The sequence below is a fragment of the Podarcis cretensis genome, assembly GCF_951804945.1.
Source record: "Podarcis cretensis genome assembly, chromosome: 4".
Taxonomy (NCBI): Eukaryota; Metazoa; Chordata; class Lepidosauria; order Squamata; family Lacertidae; genus Podarcis; species Podarcis cretensis.
The window spans coordinates 13,661,671-13,680,501 of NC_137173.1; the positions used below are offsets into that span (position 1 = coordinate 13,661,671).

The window sequence follows — 18,831 nt, forward strand, 5'->3', positions numbered from 1 at the left end:
ACCCTCAACGCAAGTCATTCCCACAAGTACAACAGCACCTTTGAATTTCCAGACATCTAAAAACAAGAAGAGCCTTGCTGAAGGATAATTGAATTCCACTTTCTACAGCAGCCAAGCAAAACAGCGTACTGTATTGGAGCATTGGGGCAGGAGGAGCCATGGCTAAACATGTCTTTCGCAAGGGCTCGTCTCCATGAATTGGCCTAGTGTATTTTTAAAAATGGCTGCCATCACCGCCTGAGGGAATGACTTCCCTAAATAAGTCTACGTGGTGCTGCGAATAAGCATTTTGAGATACTTGGAACCTTTGCCGTCGGCCGGGGGATCAAGAGCCACAGAGCGGCTGCTCCCCTGGCCTCTCAGGAAGAACATTGAAGCAAGGCGGGTGGGGAGATAATCCGGGCTCCATCCATCTGTCGGCCAGAGAAAGGAGGAGCTACAAAGTGCTTCCTTCCTCCCTCCCTTCCAGAAAGAACACTGGACCCCAACTGCCATTTTGCACCGGGTTTGTGGAGCGTGCTGCAGGGAAGCATCTTTTGGCCTGACCCATCAGCCAAGGGGCTACAGTCTGCAGAGGGCCTTCTTGGTAGTGGCACCCTCCCTGTGGAATGCCCTCCCTTCAGATGTCAAGGAGATAAAGGATTCCATAACTTTTAGAAGACATCTGAAAGCAGCCCTGTACCGGGAGGCTTTTAATGCTTGATGTTTTTATTATGTTTTTAGGTATGCTGTAAGCCGCCCAGGGGACGCAGGTGGCGCTGTGGGTTAAAGCCTCAGCGCCTAGAGCTTGCCGATCAAAAGGTCGGCGGTTCGAATCCCTGCGGCGGGGTGCGCTCCCGCTGCTCGGTCCCAGCGCCTGCCAACCTAGCAGTTCAAAAGCACCTCCGGGTGGAAGTAGATAAATAGGGACCGCTTACCAGCGGGAAGGTAAACGGCGTTTCCGTGTGCGGCTCTGGCTCGCCAGAGCAGCGATGTCACGCTGGCCACGTGACCCGGAAGTGTCTCCGGACAGCGCTGGCCCCTGGCCTCTTAAGTGAGATGGGCGCACAACCCCAGAGTCTGTCAAGACTGGCCCGTACGGGCAGGGGTACCTTTACCTTTACCTTTAAGCCGCCCAGAGAGGCTGGGGCGGCGTATATATAATAAAATGGGCGGCGTATATATAATAAAATGGTTATTATTGGTTTGTGTGGGCTTGGAGTGTGTGTGTGTGGATTTTGTATGGTGCTCAGTTAACTGCCATTCATCCGAAGTTCCCAGGGCAGCTCATGACAACTGAAAAAGTTTAGAACAACCAATAATCATAGAAACAGGGTGGCTCGTAAGAAAATCTATGTACAGTGGTACCTCGGGTTAAGAACTTAATTCGTTCTGGAGGTCCGTTCTTAACCTGAAACTGTTCTTAACCTGAGGTACCACTTTAGCGAATGGGGCCTCCCGCTGCTGCTGCGCCGCCACAGCACAATTTCTGTTCTCATCCTGAAGCAAAGTTCTTAACCCGAGGTAATATTTCTGGGTTAGCGGAGTCTGTAACCTGAAGCGTCTGTAACCTGAGGTACCACTGTACTCTTGTTGTCTGCCATAAGCTACCTTGATGGTCATTTGATCAAAAGTAATAATGAAATAATTAAGTAATAATTAAATAAAGTAATAAAGAAAGGTGAAAGAGTTTCAAGCAAACCCAAGGTTGCCAATAACTGTGCAGGTATATGATTTTTTTATTTGTTTTAAGAACACTTCAAATCGTTTTTCAACATTTTAATATTTTTTTATTTTATTTTAAATTGTGGCGTTTTGACATTTTGATGTTTGCCTCCCTGGTTTCCTTTGGGAGGAAGGGTGGGGTACAGATTCAGTAGAGGATAAACAACGTTTTCGGGCCCACAAATACAGCCTGTCACCAGACACATGCAGCAACCTATTTTACTAGATATTAGATAATGCTTTCTTCAAGCCTAATTACAGCAGGGAGGCTTGAAGGCTGTGGCCACCAGAGAAGGCCTCTGCAGATGTGCCCCACAGGTACCATGTTGGCAATTCTGGGAAGAAACTCTTTTAAAAAAAAGTTTTTATTTATACTTTTCAAATTTATACATTTCATTAATTTTACAATCATTTTAACAATTCAATATTTCACTTCCTTCCCCCTCTTTGTGCGGTTTCTTAAATTTATTTTTTAATACCTTCTGCATATCCAAATTCATTTAATTTGCTCATTGAATTATCTACTTTAAATACATACTCTTATGAAACTGCAGGTTATTACAATAATCCTGCCAATGTTTTTACCTGTTTGCAATTTATCTGTAAATATTCAATAAACCATTTCCATTCTTTTATAAATAGTTATCTTGATTTCTTTTTCTTCCAGTAAGTTTTGCCATTTCTACATATTCCATAAGATTTCGTATCCATTCTCCCTATTGGGTACTGATTGGTTAGCAGACCCAACGATACGATAATCTTTATTGTCATTGTCCCATACAGAACAACGAAATTGGAAAAAAAAATCTACGCAAGACATTCAAAACCAACAAGCCTGCCTTCCCAACCTTGCTTGCTGGGACTTCTGCTTCTTTCCAACTGGAAAGTAATTCTCAGTTAGGATCTCAGTCAACTATATATTAATTAGATTTTTTTTAAAAAAACCACCCTAATATAAGCTTCACATTTTAAAGAAATCATAAGGCAGTTAAGATGGTTAGACAAGATGGCCTCCAACATCCTGTGCAATTCTGTGATTCTGTAGTTTTGTTCTTGATTGAAGCTCTACACAGAGACCCAAATACCTTTCTTCACTTCAAAACAGCTCTACTATTTTTATTATTTTTAAAGTCAACACTGCGTACCTGTTGGAAACGGCTTCCTCCTCATGGACGCCCGAATGATGTCTGCTCCGTGAATTTTCTCTCTATGCCTCTTGGACTTGGCTTCATAAAACCACTGCCCGCTCATGTTCTTAACTTGGATCTCATCTTTAACTTTTTCACTTAAATGCCTGGGGGGGGGTGAGAAGGAAGGGGTGGAAAGATTATTACACATGCCTTGCAGCGAAGGAAGCTTGACCATACTGTCTTGGAAGATATCCGACCAGACAAGGAACACACACAATTCTTTATCTTAGGTAATTTTCTTCTCATCAGATTGTGGTGGTGGTTTTTAAAGCCCATATGAAAATTAATCAACATTTTAGTACCAATATACATCTTTTATTTATTTATGTACCTATTTATAATATACAGTGGTACCTCTGGATACGAACGAGATCCGTTCCGGAGCCCCGTTCGCATCCTGAAGTAAACGTAAGACACGACTGTGCGTCTGCGGGTCGCATTTCGCCGCTTCCGCACATACGCGTAACATCATTTTGAGCATCTGCGCATGCACGAGCAGCGCAACCCGGAAGTAACGCACTCCATCATTACATCCAGGTCGCCGCAGAGCGCAACCCAAAAATATTTAACTTGAAGCGACTTCAACCCGAGGTATGACTGTACACTTTCATTTTTTAAAAAACACACACACACCAATGTACGTAGGCAGCATACAACATAACCAGATTAAAATCAACATAAGCAGAATAAAATCAGCAGAAAGCATCCATGAAAACATTAATAAAACTGAATACATACTGAATGAGTAAAAAGAGGAAACTTATATTGCGAAGGCCTGCATAGACAATATAGTTTTCAAAAGACATCTAGAAGAAGGGAGGGATAGTTCTTGCCGAACCTCTACTGGCAGGGATCTCCACAGGACAGGGAAAACAGTCCCCAGGAGAAGGCCAAGTGAAATTCTGGGATGTATGGAACTAACAGATGTTCCCCATTAAAGGGGCAATTTTGCTTAACACAACACATTTTTTTGCAAAGCAACAGTATGACACATCTTTGTATTTTCTTTCCATGAATACATGCATTGTTATGCACACTGTGCCTCAATATATGCATTTTTGGTACACATTCCTGTGTGGTGTCTTTATGATGTACAGTTTATTTACACATGTATACAACCTGAGCCTCTCTGCTCAAAGCATTGCACCCCAAGATGGTCCTGCTCCTCCAACTGCTACCACCTTGGATCCAAAAAGAAATGAAGCATATCTGAAGGAGCGTCTCCACCCCCATCGTTCTACCCGGACACTAAGGTCCAGGGCCGAGGGCCTTCTGGTGGTTCCCTCACTGCGAGAAGCCAAGTTACAAGGAACCAGGCAGAGGGCCTTCTCGGTAGTGGCACCGGCCCTGTGGAACACCCTCCCACCAGATGTCAAAGAGAACTACCAGACTTTTAGAAGACATCTGAAGGCAGCCCTGTTTAGGGAAGTTTTTAATGTTTGATGCATTACTGTATTTTAATATTTTGTTGGAAGCTGCCCAGAGTGACTGGGGAAGCCCAGCCAGATGGGCGGGGTATACATAAATAATAATAATTATTATTATTATGCAGAGGCTCAGCCTGCTGTGTTTAAGACTTTTTCTCTGCTGTCTCACAGTGGAAGAAGGGGCTGATACCCATCTGCCACCCGCCACAGAGCATCCGCTTTGTTAATCGCTCATTACCTTCCTTTCGTTCTCCGCAATGGCTCTTCTCCCATTAAATTTCATGAGCATGGAAAAAACGGGTTTGGCCTGTGTTTCAACACTGCTAAATTCAGCGTACGGCAGCCCATCTCAATGCTCCAAGCATTGATTAAACTCTGAGACCCAGGAATTTAGGGGGAGGATCTGGAACCCAGGAATTGAGGGGGTTTCTAGGCACCCACAAACTCATAACAATACTTAGGAGTGACCTTTCAAACGTACGTACTCTCTCAAACCAGCCCAGCCCTCCTCACTTGCGGTTAAGAAGCACCACTTTGAATCAATGTGACTGGTCATAAGGGAGTTGGAATTCCAGCTTCTGTAACACATGACTTTGTCTTCCTTTGCTATTCTAGTTTAGGGGCTTTAAGTATCCAACGCAGAAAGGGATTCCTAACCGTTCAGCTCTGTCTCCTGCGTCACTGTTTTTTTAAATCAATGGTTGCTTTTATGGAGCGTGAGGACACCACATCATAAAAACACCAGTAGATCTATATTCTTTTTTACAACGGCACAGAGCATATAAAACCGCTTTACCCTTGCCTTTGACCCCTGAGATGCGTTGTCCACCCTATTCCTGCAATTGCAACCTTCCCCGCCCCCCGCAAGGATTATGAACTGGGGGAGGCCAATGTTATGTACTGAAGTTCTCACCCTGGGCCAGCAGGGGGATACTGTAGATAGTTTTCACTCAGGTCCACATATGCAAATAAGGGATTAAAAGTGACGTTCAGTGATTGGATAGTTACAGAAAATAGTTACTGTTGCGTTGTAGTGGAGCTCTATACAGTGGTGCCTTGCAAGACGAAAAGAATCCGTTCCGCGAGTCTCTTCGTCTAGCGGTTTTTTCGTCTTGCGAAGCAAGCCCATTGACGGATTAGCGGATTAGCGCTATTAGCGGTTTAGCGGCTTTTAGCGGCTTAGTGGCTTAGCGGATAAGCGGCTTAGAAAAAGGGGGGGAGGGAAAAAAACCCACAGGAACTCGCAAGACATTTTCGTCTTGCGAAGCAAGCCCATAGGAAATTCGTTTTGCGAAGCACCTCCAAAACGGAAAACTCTTTCGTCTAGCGAGTTTTCCGTCTTGCGAGGCATTCGTCTTGTGGGGCACCACTGTATAAGAAGGCTGGCTGAACCCTTCAGTTCAGTTCTGTTCTGGCCTGTGAATAAACGAGAGCTGTTTGAAGAATCGCTGTGTCATCTGATATGTTCACCCACAACTTAACAGCCAATGTATGTGTGGTGAGGGGGATGGGGAACAGAGGAAGTTCAAAATCCTGATTTTTCATAAGAGTCATAGAGTTGCAGAGTTGGAAGGGACTCTGAGGTTCATATAACGCAACCCCCCCGGCAATGCAGGAATATGCAGCTGGGAATCGAACCTGCAACCCTGGCATTATCAGCACCAGGCTCTAACCAACTGAGCTATCCAAGCGGATTACCATATTTTCCCGTGTATAAGACAAGGTTTCCCCCCTAAAAAATAATATCAGAAATTAGGGGGCGTCTTATATGCAGATACATCCCCCCCATTTTCTTAAATCTGTGTCCCCCAAAATAGGGGGTGTCTTATACATGGGGGCATCTTACAGATGGAAAAATATGGTATTTTCTTGTTTTGAGAATGCCACTAGGACAGTCTGAATTGCTTTCAACAGAAAGGCACTGATTTGGGTAATAATGAATCTGAAAATGCCTGATTCACTTCCTTTGGCTCCAGGTTCTCTTGCTGACTGACAAGAGGGTGCAGTGCAGGTAGTCAACTCAAGGATGAGTCACTCAGAGCCAAACTGCTTGTGGAGTTAAGTACCAAAGGGGAGGGGCTGGTTTTTTTATTTTAAAAAATGCAAATACCATAATTGAGGAAGGGCTGATTAATAACGGGATCAGAGCAATAATGAAAAGTGATTTTAATCCTGTGTAAAAGCTAGTAAAAGCACCGAGGTTAGTGCTTTAGTAGGTAGGTGAGGGAATATAATGAACTATATTTTATCTTCCTACAGACCCACATATGTTGGTTAACAGACAGAAGAATCAGCTTACCGCTTGTGTTTAAAAACGCAGGGTTTAAATCTCATTTTAGACACCTTAACTGGAAACACAAGAAGTAGCCATTAGGCTACGCTTCCTGTGTTAACCCCGTTTATCAAAGGAACAGGCTACAGCAGGCATAGGCAAACTCAGCCCTCAAGATGTTTTTGGGACTACAACTCCCATCATCCCTAGCTAACAGGACCAGTCGTCAGGGATGATGGGAATTGTAGTCTCAAAAATATCTTGGTGGTAGGGCTATTGCAATGATCCTGGACCCTCTGAGATCCTTAAATGTCTGGGGAGCTGCCTAAAGGACTAGGGGAAAGTATTCAAACATCTGACACACACCCCTTCTGCAAGATCTGAAACCCAGGAAATGTTTCACCAACTCATTTGCTATTTATCAGGACTTGTTGACACAATCATTTAAGCCAGCGATAGCAGCCCTTTAAGCAAACCCATTGCCGAAGTAACAATCTAAAAGTAAATATTTGATTCTAAATGCACACCACACCCTGCCTTATCAGCACAAAAGCCAATGACATAATTTTACAAGTACCTCCCCACCAGCAAGGATGCAACTAAAGAAACATAAAACCCTGTATTTTTCAAGCCCCTGTAGATCACATGAAGGGATGTTATACATTGTCCCTCATACAGTAATGTTGTACTCAAGGCAGCTGAGAACAATATGCCTAACTTCCGGTGGTCGTGGGTGAGTGTGCCCCAAAGGGCCTGCCTTTTTCAATGTTGGGTCCCCAGATGTTGTTGGACTACAAATCCCACCATCCCTGACCTGCTAACTAGGGATGATGGGCGTTGTAGTCCAACAACACCTCAAGATTGAGAAAGGCTGCCCTAAGCAGATCACTGTTGCTCCTTAGTTTTCTACAAGAAAAGTACAGACACCTGCTTTGGAGATATTGTGACTCAGCAGAATTGATTAGGAAGGATTTTATGATCCTGAGGCTCAAAGCAGAGAATACATTTTCTTTTGTATCTGCCCCTTTCTGCACCCATGTGCCTCTCAAAGCATTTTTTCTAAATCTCCAGTGATTTCTTCTCCTTTCACACACAACCTGTACTTTTTATCTCCTCCCCGCCCAAACTGCCAGCTTCCTCCATCCGTCCTCCCTGGTCCTTTGACACTCACTTCTTCCTCCTTTTAGCCACATTCTTCTCTTCTCTCCTTCCTTTCTATTCTCAGTTGCAGCTTTGGGGGCCTTTTGGTTTAGAGAAAAAGGAGAGTAAGAGGCAACGTGATAGCTGTTTACAAAAGAATGCACAGCATGGAGGAATTGGACAGAGAAAAGTTTTACTCCCTCTCTGGGACATCGAATGATGTTGACTGCTGGAAAGCTCATGAATGATAAAGTACTTCACACAATGATGGCCATCAACTTGGATGGCTTTAAAAGTTGTTGTTTAGTCGTTTAGTCGTGTCTGACTCTTCGTGACCCCATGGACCAGAGCACGCCAGGCACTCCTGTCTTCCACTGCCTCCTGCTGTTTGGTCGAACTCATTCTGGTAGCTTCGAGAACACTATCCAACCATCTCGTCCTCTGTTGTCCCCTTCTCCTTGTGCCCTCCATTTTTCCCAACATCAGGGTCTTCTCCAGGGAGTCTTCTCTTCTCATGAGGTGGCCAAAGTACTGGAGCCTCAGCTTCAGGATCTGTCCTTCCAGCGAGCACTCAGAGCTGATTTCCTTCAGAATGGATAGGTTTGATCTTCTTGCAGTCCATGGGACTCTCAAGAGTCTCCTCCAGCACCATAATTCAAAAGCATCAATTCTTCGGCGATCAGCCTTCTTGATGGTCCAGCTCTCACTTCCATACATCACTACTGGGAAAACCATAGCTTTAACTATGCGGACCTTTGTTGGCAAGGTGATGTCTCTGCTTTTTAAGATGCTGTCTAGGTTTGTCACTGCTTATTATCAACCTTTCACCTGACTTTTTGATTGCACAGCCATCACCCCTCAGAAAAGGGAAACTTCCATTCCCTTCTTCCAGAACTTCCCAGTCTCCCTGCCACCTTCCCTCAGCATACAATATGTTGCTGGTATTGGAATTGGTCCAGCCAAAAGGCTTTCATCATATCTCTAAGGCTGCGGCAGATAAGCAAGGAGGCAACGGGCAGCCTGCAGCACCTGAAACTGGTCCAAAGCCCACTGCTGGGTCCAGCCCACCGTCTGAGAAACACTGGCATAGACAATACAAAGCTAGCTGGATTAATGGCCTGGGTTCAGTATAAACACAGCTTCCTACTTTCTTCCAGTACATCAAATTTCAGCACTCAACTGAAGTAGGTCTCAACTTGCCTTCAGTGGGAAATGTTCTGATGATAATTATGGGAGACATTGCAGAACAGTTCTCTTCCTGCTTTATTTGATCTGTGATGGCTTCTCCACCATCGGATGTCAATAAAACCTAGTAGAGCTGGAAGGAACAGCAAGGGTCATTTAGTCCAACGCGCTGCAATGCAGGAATATTTTTGGCCAATGTGGTGCTCGAATCCATGACTCAAACTCGAACCCATGACTCAATTAAGAGATTATTAAAAAAAGAAAAGAAATTGTAAGTTTCAAAAGGTTAGAAATTTAATACAGTGGTACCTCGGGTTACATATGCTTCAGGTAACATACACTTCAGGTTACAGACTCCGCTAACACAGAAATAGTACCTCGGGTTAAGAACTTTGCTTCAGGATGAGAACAGAAATTGTGCATCGGTGGCACGGCAGCAGCAGGAGGCTCCATTAGCTAAAGTGGTGCTTCAGGTTAAGAACAGTTTCAGGTTAAGAACAGACCTCCGGAACGGATTAAGTACTTAACCCAAGGTACCACTGTACAAAATCATACTTTCCAATTGATATTAAGAGTTTAGTGTGAGTTTAGTTTAGTCTCATGCTGTACTGACTCAGCTATCTCTCCCTAGACTGTTTGGAGCAAGAGAAGGGTTCTAAACATGCACAATTGTTAAAGACTGTTTAAGAACTGGCACTCGGGTTTGATTCTTTCCTCTTCCCTCCCCATCCCTTTTTCCTTGTGTGTCGTTTTTTAAGATAGTAACCCTAATGGCAGCGACTATCACGTTTTAACTTATTGTATGAAAGCTACGCTGGGAACCTTTCTGGCTAAAGCGCAGGGTACAAAAGCTCCAAATAAATACATGAAATCAAAGTAAGCATGCTTTTACGACTCCATATTGTTTTGCAATTCAGTGCCCATCACAAGGGCAGAATGGGTGGGAGTTAGCAAGAGATTCAAAGCCCTGGTGCGTGTCAGAGGCAGATCCAATGAGCCACAGAACTGAGATCTCCTGACTCGCATGCTGCATCACCGCTAGACCACAGGAATTCTCCATCGCTAATTATTGTGCCTAGGAAAACAAACTTTCAATCTGGCAGCTCTTATCTGCAAACCACCTGACACAGCCCCTTAGTTCCTCGCGTATCATAACACAGAGCTTACTTGTAGTTCTGCCTTCCATTATATAATGGAAGACTACTCTGGCTAAGTAACACAAGAAAAAAATAGAACAGAATCGTAGAGTTGGAAGGGACTCCATGGGTCATTCACCCCATCTACCATGCTGCAATGCAGCAATCTCAACACTCCATCCCCCATCCAGTGTGAAACCACAACAGATGCTGCTTAGCTTTGCAAAAATACTCAGGATATAGCACACTTCTCCCAGGGCAATGGACCTGACAGTGGCTAGGCTGCCTTAGCGAGAGAGGTGATTTAATTGCACGCTGTGTTTTCAGGACACAACCCCAAGGCAACAAAATGCCAGAGGAACCACGAAGGATAAAGTTGCTGTTTTAAAAATCAAAATCTGTTTTAAGAACCCAACAGGCCTGCTGGGTCAGTCCAAAGGGCTCAACTAGTCCGGCACCCTGTTCTCACAGTGGACAACCAGATGCCCACTGTGGGAAGCTCACAGGCAATATCGACTCTCCAACTGTTTTTCCCCATCATCTGGTATTTGGAGGCAAGCTGATCCCCTGGGCATGGAGGTTCTGCTAGCTCAAAAGATCTCCACCTGGAGAGCCCTGCTAGATTCAGGTCAAGGGCTCAACTAGTCCAGCATCCCAGTGGGCAACCAGGTGCCCGTTATGGGACGCTCACAAGCAGGGCCTGAGTGCAACAACACTCTGCCCATTTGTGATTCCCACCAATTGGGATTCAGAGGGGCACCAGTTCCGACAGCAGTGGTTCGGAACATAGCCTTGTTCTCCGTGGGTTCAGGAGAACTTGCTGGCTTGCTGCTCCTTTGTGCAAAGCATAATTGATGGCCACCAAGGCAGTGATGGCCACCAAGTTGGACATATGGAACTCACTTCTGCAGGAGGCGGCACTGACTTTGAAAGAGGACTGGGCAAATTCACGGCGGATACAGCTATTCACACCTACTACCCACAATGGCTACGCTCTGCCCTCCACAGCTGGAGGAAGCAATGCTTCTGAATTCCAGCTTCTGGGAACCACAGGAGCCAAGAGATGCTCTTGTGGAAGGAATATATTGACATTAAGGTTTTGTTTCGTTTTTCAGAGGGAAGGGGAAAGAGGGCGAGTGCCAGATTTCGAAATCAGTCTTAAGCAGTCTTGCAAAATTTCAAGAGGTCTTGCTAAACCTAGATTATAAGTAGTAGTATTAATTTATGAATCACCTTTCACGGGAGTCACGAGGCAATTTACAAACACAGCATGAAACCAAACACAAAAAGACTTTCAGTTCGCAATGCAGGGGACCTTCTGAATTTTTGCAAAGCAGAAATGAGGTCCAATACGTTTCCCGTTCCTTTCTTTCCCCACTGATTATAGCTTTGATTTGAGCTCCAGAGTCAGCATGAGTCAGAGGATGGGAGAACGAAACAGGGTAAGAGACATCCTGTCCTTCCATAGACAGTGTGTGTTGGTTCACTTTGTGTTTTGCAGCAGGGGACAACTGTCTATTCCTGCCCTAGACACAACTGCATGGAAGCATGGACACAGGAGGAGGCCTGTACCACAATGCGGGGACACATTTTGCATTTGGAGGTGAAGCACCAGCCACCTCGGAATCCTCCTTCCAGGATCAAACAAACAAAGTGAAAAGCAGGACTATCTTTTTCCAAGAGCTTATATGTCAAGAGAGGAAAGCTGGAAGACCAGAATGCAACCACAACATTTCTTCCTTGTAGACTACATGGTGCCAGCGGCCACGACGGTCAAAGTAGCAAGGCGCCAGATTATTTTTATCGTTTGCTTCTCTGTGTTAAGGGTTACTACGCTGCAATTACTTGTCTGACAACCACAAGACGGTGAGGGTTCCAAGGCCTGGAAGCACAGCAGGAACCTTCCTCTAACTTAACTGAGAAAGGCTTACGATAATATTTTGCAGAAGCTAAAGTGCTGTTACATGTGTGGTGCTGTGACTGATAACAAAGAAAGGGCCCCCGCCCCATAAACTAAAATACTGGCATCTGCTTATGGTGGGAGACAGACAATAGTCTTCCAACAGACCTAAAGGCATTATGCAACCAGGATGGCTGCAGATGGAATCTACACTCACCCATGTTCATAGGCTTTATAGCCTTTCTCCAGATAAAACTGTGGGACAAGACAAGTGTGTATGTAGTTGGAGAAATGACACTGTCTCCAGGGATGCTTGCTCTATGTAGGGCGATTCTGACTCTGCAGAATGCAAGGCTACAATTGCCGGCATGCTCTTGTGATGAATATGCTAGCATTGGCCCCACACGATAACTGTTGGACAGGGTAGCCAACACTGTTGTTCTCCGCGATGTTCTGAAGTACAATTCCCATCATCCCTTAACATTGGCCATAAGCCAGGCATGGCCAAACTTGGCCCTCCAGCTGTTTTGGGACTACAACTCCCATCATCCCTAGCTAACATGACCGGTGGTCAGGGATGATGGGAACTGTAGTCCCAAAACAGCTAGAGGGCCAAGTTTGGCTATGCCTGGCATAAGCAGTGTTAGAAATTCAGATATATAAGCTAGGCACCAAACAGCTCCTTAAACCAATGTTGTTGTTGTTGTTGTTGTTGTTGTTGTTTAGTCGTTTAGTCGTGTCTGACTCTTCATGACCCCATGGACCAGAGCACGCCAGGCACTTCTGTCTTCCACTGCCTCCCGCAGTTTGGTCAAACACATGCTGGTAGCTTCAAAGACACTATCCAACCATCTCGTCCTCTGTCGTCCCCTTCTCCTTGCGCCCTCCATCTTTTCCAACATCAGGGTCTTTTCCAGGGAGTCTTCTCTTCTCATGAGGTGGCCAAAGTATTGGAGCCTCAGCTTCACGATCTGTCCTTCCAGTGAGCACTCAGGGCTGATTTCCTTAAGAATGGAAAGGTTTGATCTTCTTGCAGTCCATGGGACTCTCAAGAGTCTCCTACAGCACCAGAATTCAAAAGCATCAATTCTTCGGCGATCAGCCTTCTTTATGGCCCAGCTCTCACTTCCATACATCACTACTGGGAAAACCATAGCTTTTACTATATGGACCTTTGTTGGCAAGGTGATGTCTTTACTTTTTAAGATGCTGTCTAGGTTTATCATTGCTTTTCTCCCAAGTAGCAGGCATCTCTTAATTTCGTGGCTGCTGTCACCATCTGCAGTGATCATGGAGCCCAAGAAAGTAAAATCTCTCTCTGCCTCCATTTCTTCCCCTTCTGTTTGCCAGGAGGTGATGGGACCAGTGGCCATGATCTTCGTTTTTTTGATGTTGAGCTTCAGACCATATTTTGCGCTCTCCTCTTTCACCCTCATTTAAAAGTTCTTTAATTCCTCCTCACTTTCTGCCATCACGGTTGTGTCATCTGCATATCTGAGGTTGTTGATATTTCTTCCAGCAATCTTAATTCCGGCTAGGGATGCAGTCGCCAAAACGGAATGCCTAGTTGCCATTTTGGGGGCAAGACAGCTCTAAAGTCTTGGTTTTCTCAAATGATGGACTGACAGTGATTGATTCTCAGTTAAACATCTGGACAGTTCAGACGACAACCTTCAGCTGGGTTAAGAGCTTTGAGAACTTAAAAGAAGAAAAGTCACTTGATCCAGGGACAGTCCACATATAGATTGGCCTATTCTGACCTCTTTTTCTGAATGCTGACTCCTTCTGCTCAGGCTTCACAGAAAAAGCAATTTGGTCCCATAATTTTATTCTGATTGTGCAGATAAAATATAACTGATACAATTCTACAGGATGGGGTGAGAAAACAGTCCAGATCCAATAATTCCCAGATGGTGGAAATGTCAAGGAATCATCCTGTCGCCCAGGCATCTTCACTTTCTCACAAGTGGTCAAAGGCCAGGTGCAAAATGTGCCTGGCTCATCTAGCCCAGCACTCTGTCCTCACAACAACCCACCTATGGAAAGCTTGTAAGCAGAACAGGAACACAACAGCACTCACACTGCTTGTGATTCCCGAAAACTGGTGTTTAGAGGCACACGGTCACCAACAGTGGAGGTAGAACATAGCCACCATGCCTAGTAGCTACCCAGGCTGGGGTTGATGGACGTTGTACTCCAAAACACCTTGAAGCACCCCATCATTAGAAAAACTCTTCACTAGGTTAAATCTGTAATGATACACTGGGCGAGGGATTTGGGGCATAATAAACCACAGAGCCTAGGGCTTGCCGATCGGAAGGTCAGCAGATCGAATCTCCATGACGGGATGAGCTCTCATTGTTCGGTCACTGCTCCTGCCCACCTAGCAGTTCGAAAGCACATCAAAGTGCAAGTAGATAAATAGGTACCACTCCGGCGGGAAGGTAAACGGTGTTTCTGTGCGATGCTCTGGTTCCCCAGAAGCGGCTTAGTCATGCTGGCCACATGACCCGGAAGTTGTCTGCAGTCAAACGCCGGCTCCCTCGGCCTATAGAGCAAGATGAGCGCCACAACCCCAGAGTCGTCTGCGACTGGATCTAACGGTCAGGAGTACCTTTACCTTTACCCAACTCTCAGATTGGGAAAGGTTATGGAAAACTGCTTTGAAATTCTTGACATGTTGCACACTGAAAGAAAATTATATGAGAATGATGTATCGGTGGTATTTGACTCCTAGTAAGTTAGCAAAAATGTATAAGACAAGTACGAATACCTGCTGGAAATGTAAAGAAAAATAAGGCACCTTTTATCATATGTGGTGGACGTGAAAGGTAATAAAAGCATTCTGGGAAATGATACATAATGAATGGAAAAAAATGTTTAAAATTACTTTTATTTTTTTAAAAAAGAAACCAGAAGTTTTTCTTTTAGGAATTGTAGGTACCGATATGCCAAAGGAGCAGAGAAGCTTTTTATGTATGTGACGACAGCCGCATGGATGTAACTAGCCCAGAGATGGAAAGAGGACAAAGTCCCTACCAGAGAAGAATGGCAAACTAAGTTGCTGGACTTTTGATGAAATGGCAAAACTTACCAGAAAGCTCAGGAACCAAGAAGACCAAAACTTCAATAAAAATGGGGGAAATGTATAACTTACCTGGGAGACCAACGTAAGCACATGAAAACATTAGCAGGATTGCAATAACACTTGTAGCTCAGCAAATATTAGGGATAAAATGGAGTGTAATAATAATAATAATAATAATAATAATAATAATAATTTATTATTTGTACCCCGCCCTTCTGGCTGGGTTTCCCCAGCCACTCTGGGTGGCTTACAAAGATTAAAAATACATTAAAATACATAAAATATGGCTTACTGAATAATATGCAGTTGAAAAGGTTGACAGTAGGACCCATGGAGGGGAAGGCGGGAAGTCCTGAGATTCGGAGGAATCTCCAAATATGGGTATGTATTTTGCATTGTTATAATTTTATACTTGAAAACCAAATAAAGATTATTTCAAAAAGGAAAGAAAGGAAGAAATACTCTTCACTAGTGGCAATAAGCCAGAGCAAATCCAGAAGGGGGTGAAGACTTTGCAGGTTGCTCTCTTACACACTCATTCACTCTCACTGAACTACTTGTCCGAGTATGAAGGAATTCCTGGCTCTTACCTGACCCTCTCCTCTTCAGCTCTCTTCAGGTCTGAATCCCGCTGAAGCACCTTGAGGATTGCTTCCTGCTCTTCATCCGTAAGGAAGCTCAAGTCGATCATCTTGCTATTTTTGTATAGAAATCGTTTGGGTTACAACACAGAGAGATGAAACCTAGCAGCCTTCACCAAGAGCGTGTGCGGTCATGCACCGAAGCGAGCAGCAGTTTTAAAAAAGTTCCCGAATTCCGTTTTCTTGTTAGAACTAGGAGATGCGCTTCTGCCGCCAAGACACTGTGGATAAGGCATTGCATTCCTGGATTGCTCACATCACATGTACGTTACAGGGGAGCCTTGCTTCATGCTTCAGCAGCTCATGGGATTAACTGCATGCTCCGGAGTCCAATGTGAGCATCACCTACGGAGAAGAAGCAAGAGGGAAGTATTAAGCTCCAGCCCTCTTGGCCAAGGAAGCAAAGCTTTGGGGCAGCAGGGATAGAGAATTATTTATTAACTAAGGGCTTGTCCACACTTACTGTACTTTTCCTGCGCTCTTTCGAGGCACAGTCTGTGATTTAAAGGTCGGTGTACAAGCACACACACACACACCTTTTATGGGGGGTTCCAGAGCTTTCCCCTCGAAAACCCACTCTTTAAAGTTCAATTGGAACAAACGTCAATTCGTGGGAAACCTAAAGTGACGTTTGCTCCAATTCAGCAGGTTTTCGAGAGGAAAGCTCAGGGCAAAAAAAAAAAACCCAACAACACTCAGAAACAGAGCAGGGACAAAACAATGGGACAAAAGGTAAGTACAGTGGTACCTTGGGTTACATACGCTTCAGGTTACAGACTCCGCTAACCCAGAAATAGTACCACGGGTTAAGAACTTTGCTTCAAGATGAGAACAGAAATTGTGCTCCGGCGGCGCGGCAGCAGCGGGAGGCCCCATTAGCTAAAGTGGTGCTTCAGGTTAAGAACAGTTTCAGGTTAAGAACGGACCTCCGGAACAAATTAAGTACTTAACCCGAGGTACCACTGTATAGAGCATCTTAAAAAGCAGAGATATCACCTTGCCAACAAAGGCCCTTATAGTTAAAGGTATGGTTTTCCCAGTAGTGATGTATGGAAGTGAGAGCTGGACCATGAAGAAGGCTGACTGCCGAAGAATAGATGCTTTTGAATTCTGGTGCTGGAAGAGACTCTTGAGAGTCCCATGGACTGCAAGAAGATCAAACCTATGCATTCTTAAGGAAATCAGCCCTGAGCCCTCACTGGAAGGACAGATCATGAAGCTGAGGCTCCAATACTTTGGCCACCTCTTGAGAAGAGAAGACTCCCTGGAAAAGACCCTGATGTTGGGAAAGATGGAGGGCACAAGGAGAAGGAGATGACAGAGGACGAGAAGGTTGGACAGTGTTCTCGAAGCTACCAGCATTGACCAAAGTGCGGGAGGCAGTGGAAGACAGGAGTGCCTGGCGTGCTCTGGTCCATAGGGTCACGAAGAGTCAGACACGACTAAATGACTAAACAACAACAACCACTGTATAGATAAGCCCTTAGCACTTAGTCACAAGTGTCTATAGCATGCCAATAATAATTTGCAGTTTTATGATGCCAAAGCCGATTTGCAAACTGATTAATTCAACCTTCATGGCGAGTGAGGAGATCTTTAGATACTATGCAATGCATGAAAAGCAGTAATTAACCATAATTGAATACGAACAGTATCCTCCAGCCAATCAGTTGTTTCCAAGGAGAAAAAAACAGTACAGGGTAAGCACTACAGATTGATGCAGCCTCTATAAAAAATGCTTCTAAGAAGCTGCTACAGCCAACACCCTCAAGGGGGGAAATTCCAGCAGCTAATGACTGACTCTGAAGCAACATAAACAGGCTGGAAGCCAACCCTGTCCTTCCAGGCTGCCCAAGACACAAGTCTCACAAGACAACCAACTCTAGCCAAGAGGAAAACAAGAACATTAACACACCATCCTGCAGGCTAGATTGATAAGCTGCTTTTAAAAACTTCACTTGATGAAAGTTCACACAGGGTACCAATTCCTGAATAGCAGTTACAGTGGTACCTCGGGTTACAGACGCTTCAGGTTACAGACACTTCAGGTTACAGACTCCGCTAACCCAGAAATAGTACCTTGGGATAAGAACTTTGCTTCAGCAGAATGAGAACAGAAATCGTGTGGTGGTGACGCGACGGCAGCGGGAAGCCCCATTAGCTAAAGCGGTACCTCAGGTTAAGAATAGTTTCAGGTTAAGAACGGACCTCCAGAACAAATTAAGTTCTTAACCCGAGGTACCACTGTACTATACATGAACAAGTGGGGGCTGTAACAAAATGTTGCAGTGTGAAACTGCTTCTGTTCAGGGTTCCAGATATTCCAACCCATCCCACCTCACTCTTCATCCCATCCCAAGTCAGCCTTCTCAGTTGTCATGGGGCTGTTTGGGCCTGATACATTTTTTTCCCTTCTCCAAATAATTTTTTGTGTTACTTCTTAAAACTCTGGAATTTCCCCCAATTTTTGTTTCTCTGCCTGTACTTGTTTTATACCAACGTGTTAATGTTGTTATGCTGCATTTTTACATAATGCATAGAGATATTTTTAACTAGTAAGTAGCTTAGGAATGCTTTGAAATAGAGTTTGCCAATATAGAGATCACTATTTAAATGATTTGCTGTTCTTTCAGACCACCTTTCGTTGCAAATAATGCCAGGTTAGTATACAAGATATATAAAAACAAAGCACCATTAAGTAAGTTTAAATCGTATAAATATGTTTCCAGATATTATTGGGCTACGACTCTCATCATCCCTGGCCACTGGTTTTTGCTGGCTTGGTGAAGATGGGAGTTCAACATCTGTGGACCATGGGTTCTCCATCTCTGGTGAGATGGGCTCTAATGCAGATGCATGCTGAACATGCTCATCTCAACACAGAACAGCCTCCCATGTAATAATTATTTTAACACAAAGGGGTCTGAACACCGAAAAAGCGCTGAACGCTATTCTAGCAATCCTCACAACAACCCTGCAAAGGTAGACCATGACTATTACGCCCATTTCACAGATGTTTGAGAGAGACAATGGCTTGCCAAGGTTCAGCCACAAGTTCATGGAAAGCCTGAGATTTTTGCCAGGGGCTTGCCAGCTCACACTCTCAATATATCCAAATGCACGCCATGGTAAGCATGCCAAGTAAGAT

General features: G+C 44.6%; 1 protein-coding gene across 8 annotated transcripts in view; it reads right to left on the bottom strand.

Annotated features, from left to right (window-relative positions):
- The window catches only part of SYTL2 (synaptotagmin like 2), a 66,325-nt gene that overhangs the window by 27,988 nt on the left and 19,506 nt on the right, over positions 1-18,831 (bottom strand). For 6 of the 8 annotated variants that reach the window (XM_079973280.1, XM_079973271.1, XM_079973278.1 and 3 more), the window contains exons 2-3: positions 15,633-16,028; positions 2,850-2,998 (exon numbers count right to left, since the gene is read on the bottom strand). In XM_079973280.1, coding sequence (XP_079829406.1) covers positions 2,850-2,998; positions 15,633-15,733 — 250 coding nt within the window. In that variant the 5' untranslated portion in view covers positions 15,734-16,028. Of the gene's footprint in view, positions 1-305; positions 448-2,849; positions 2,999-15,632; positions 16,029-18,831 lie in introns of those variants that run through there. The other 2 variants (XM_079973270.1, XM_079973281.1) reach the window with 2 other exon arrangements.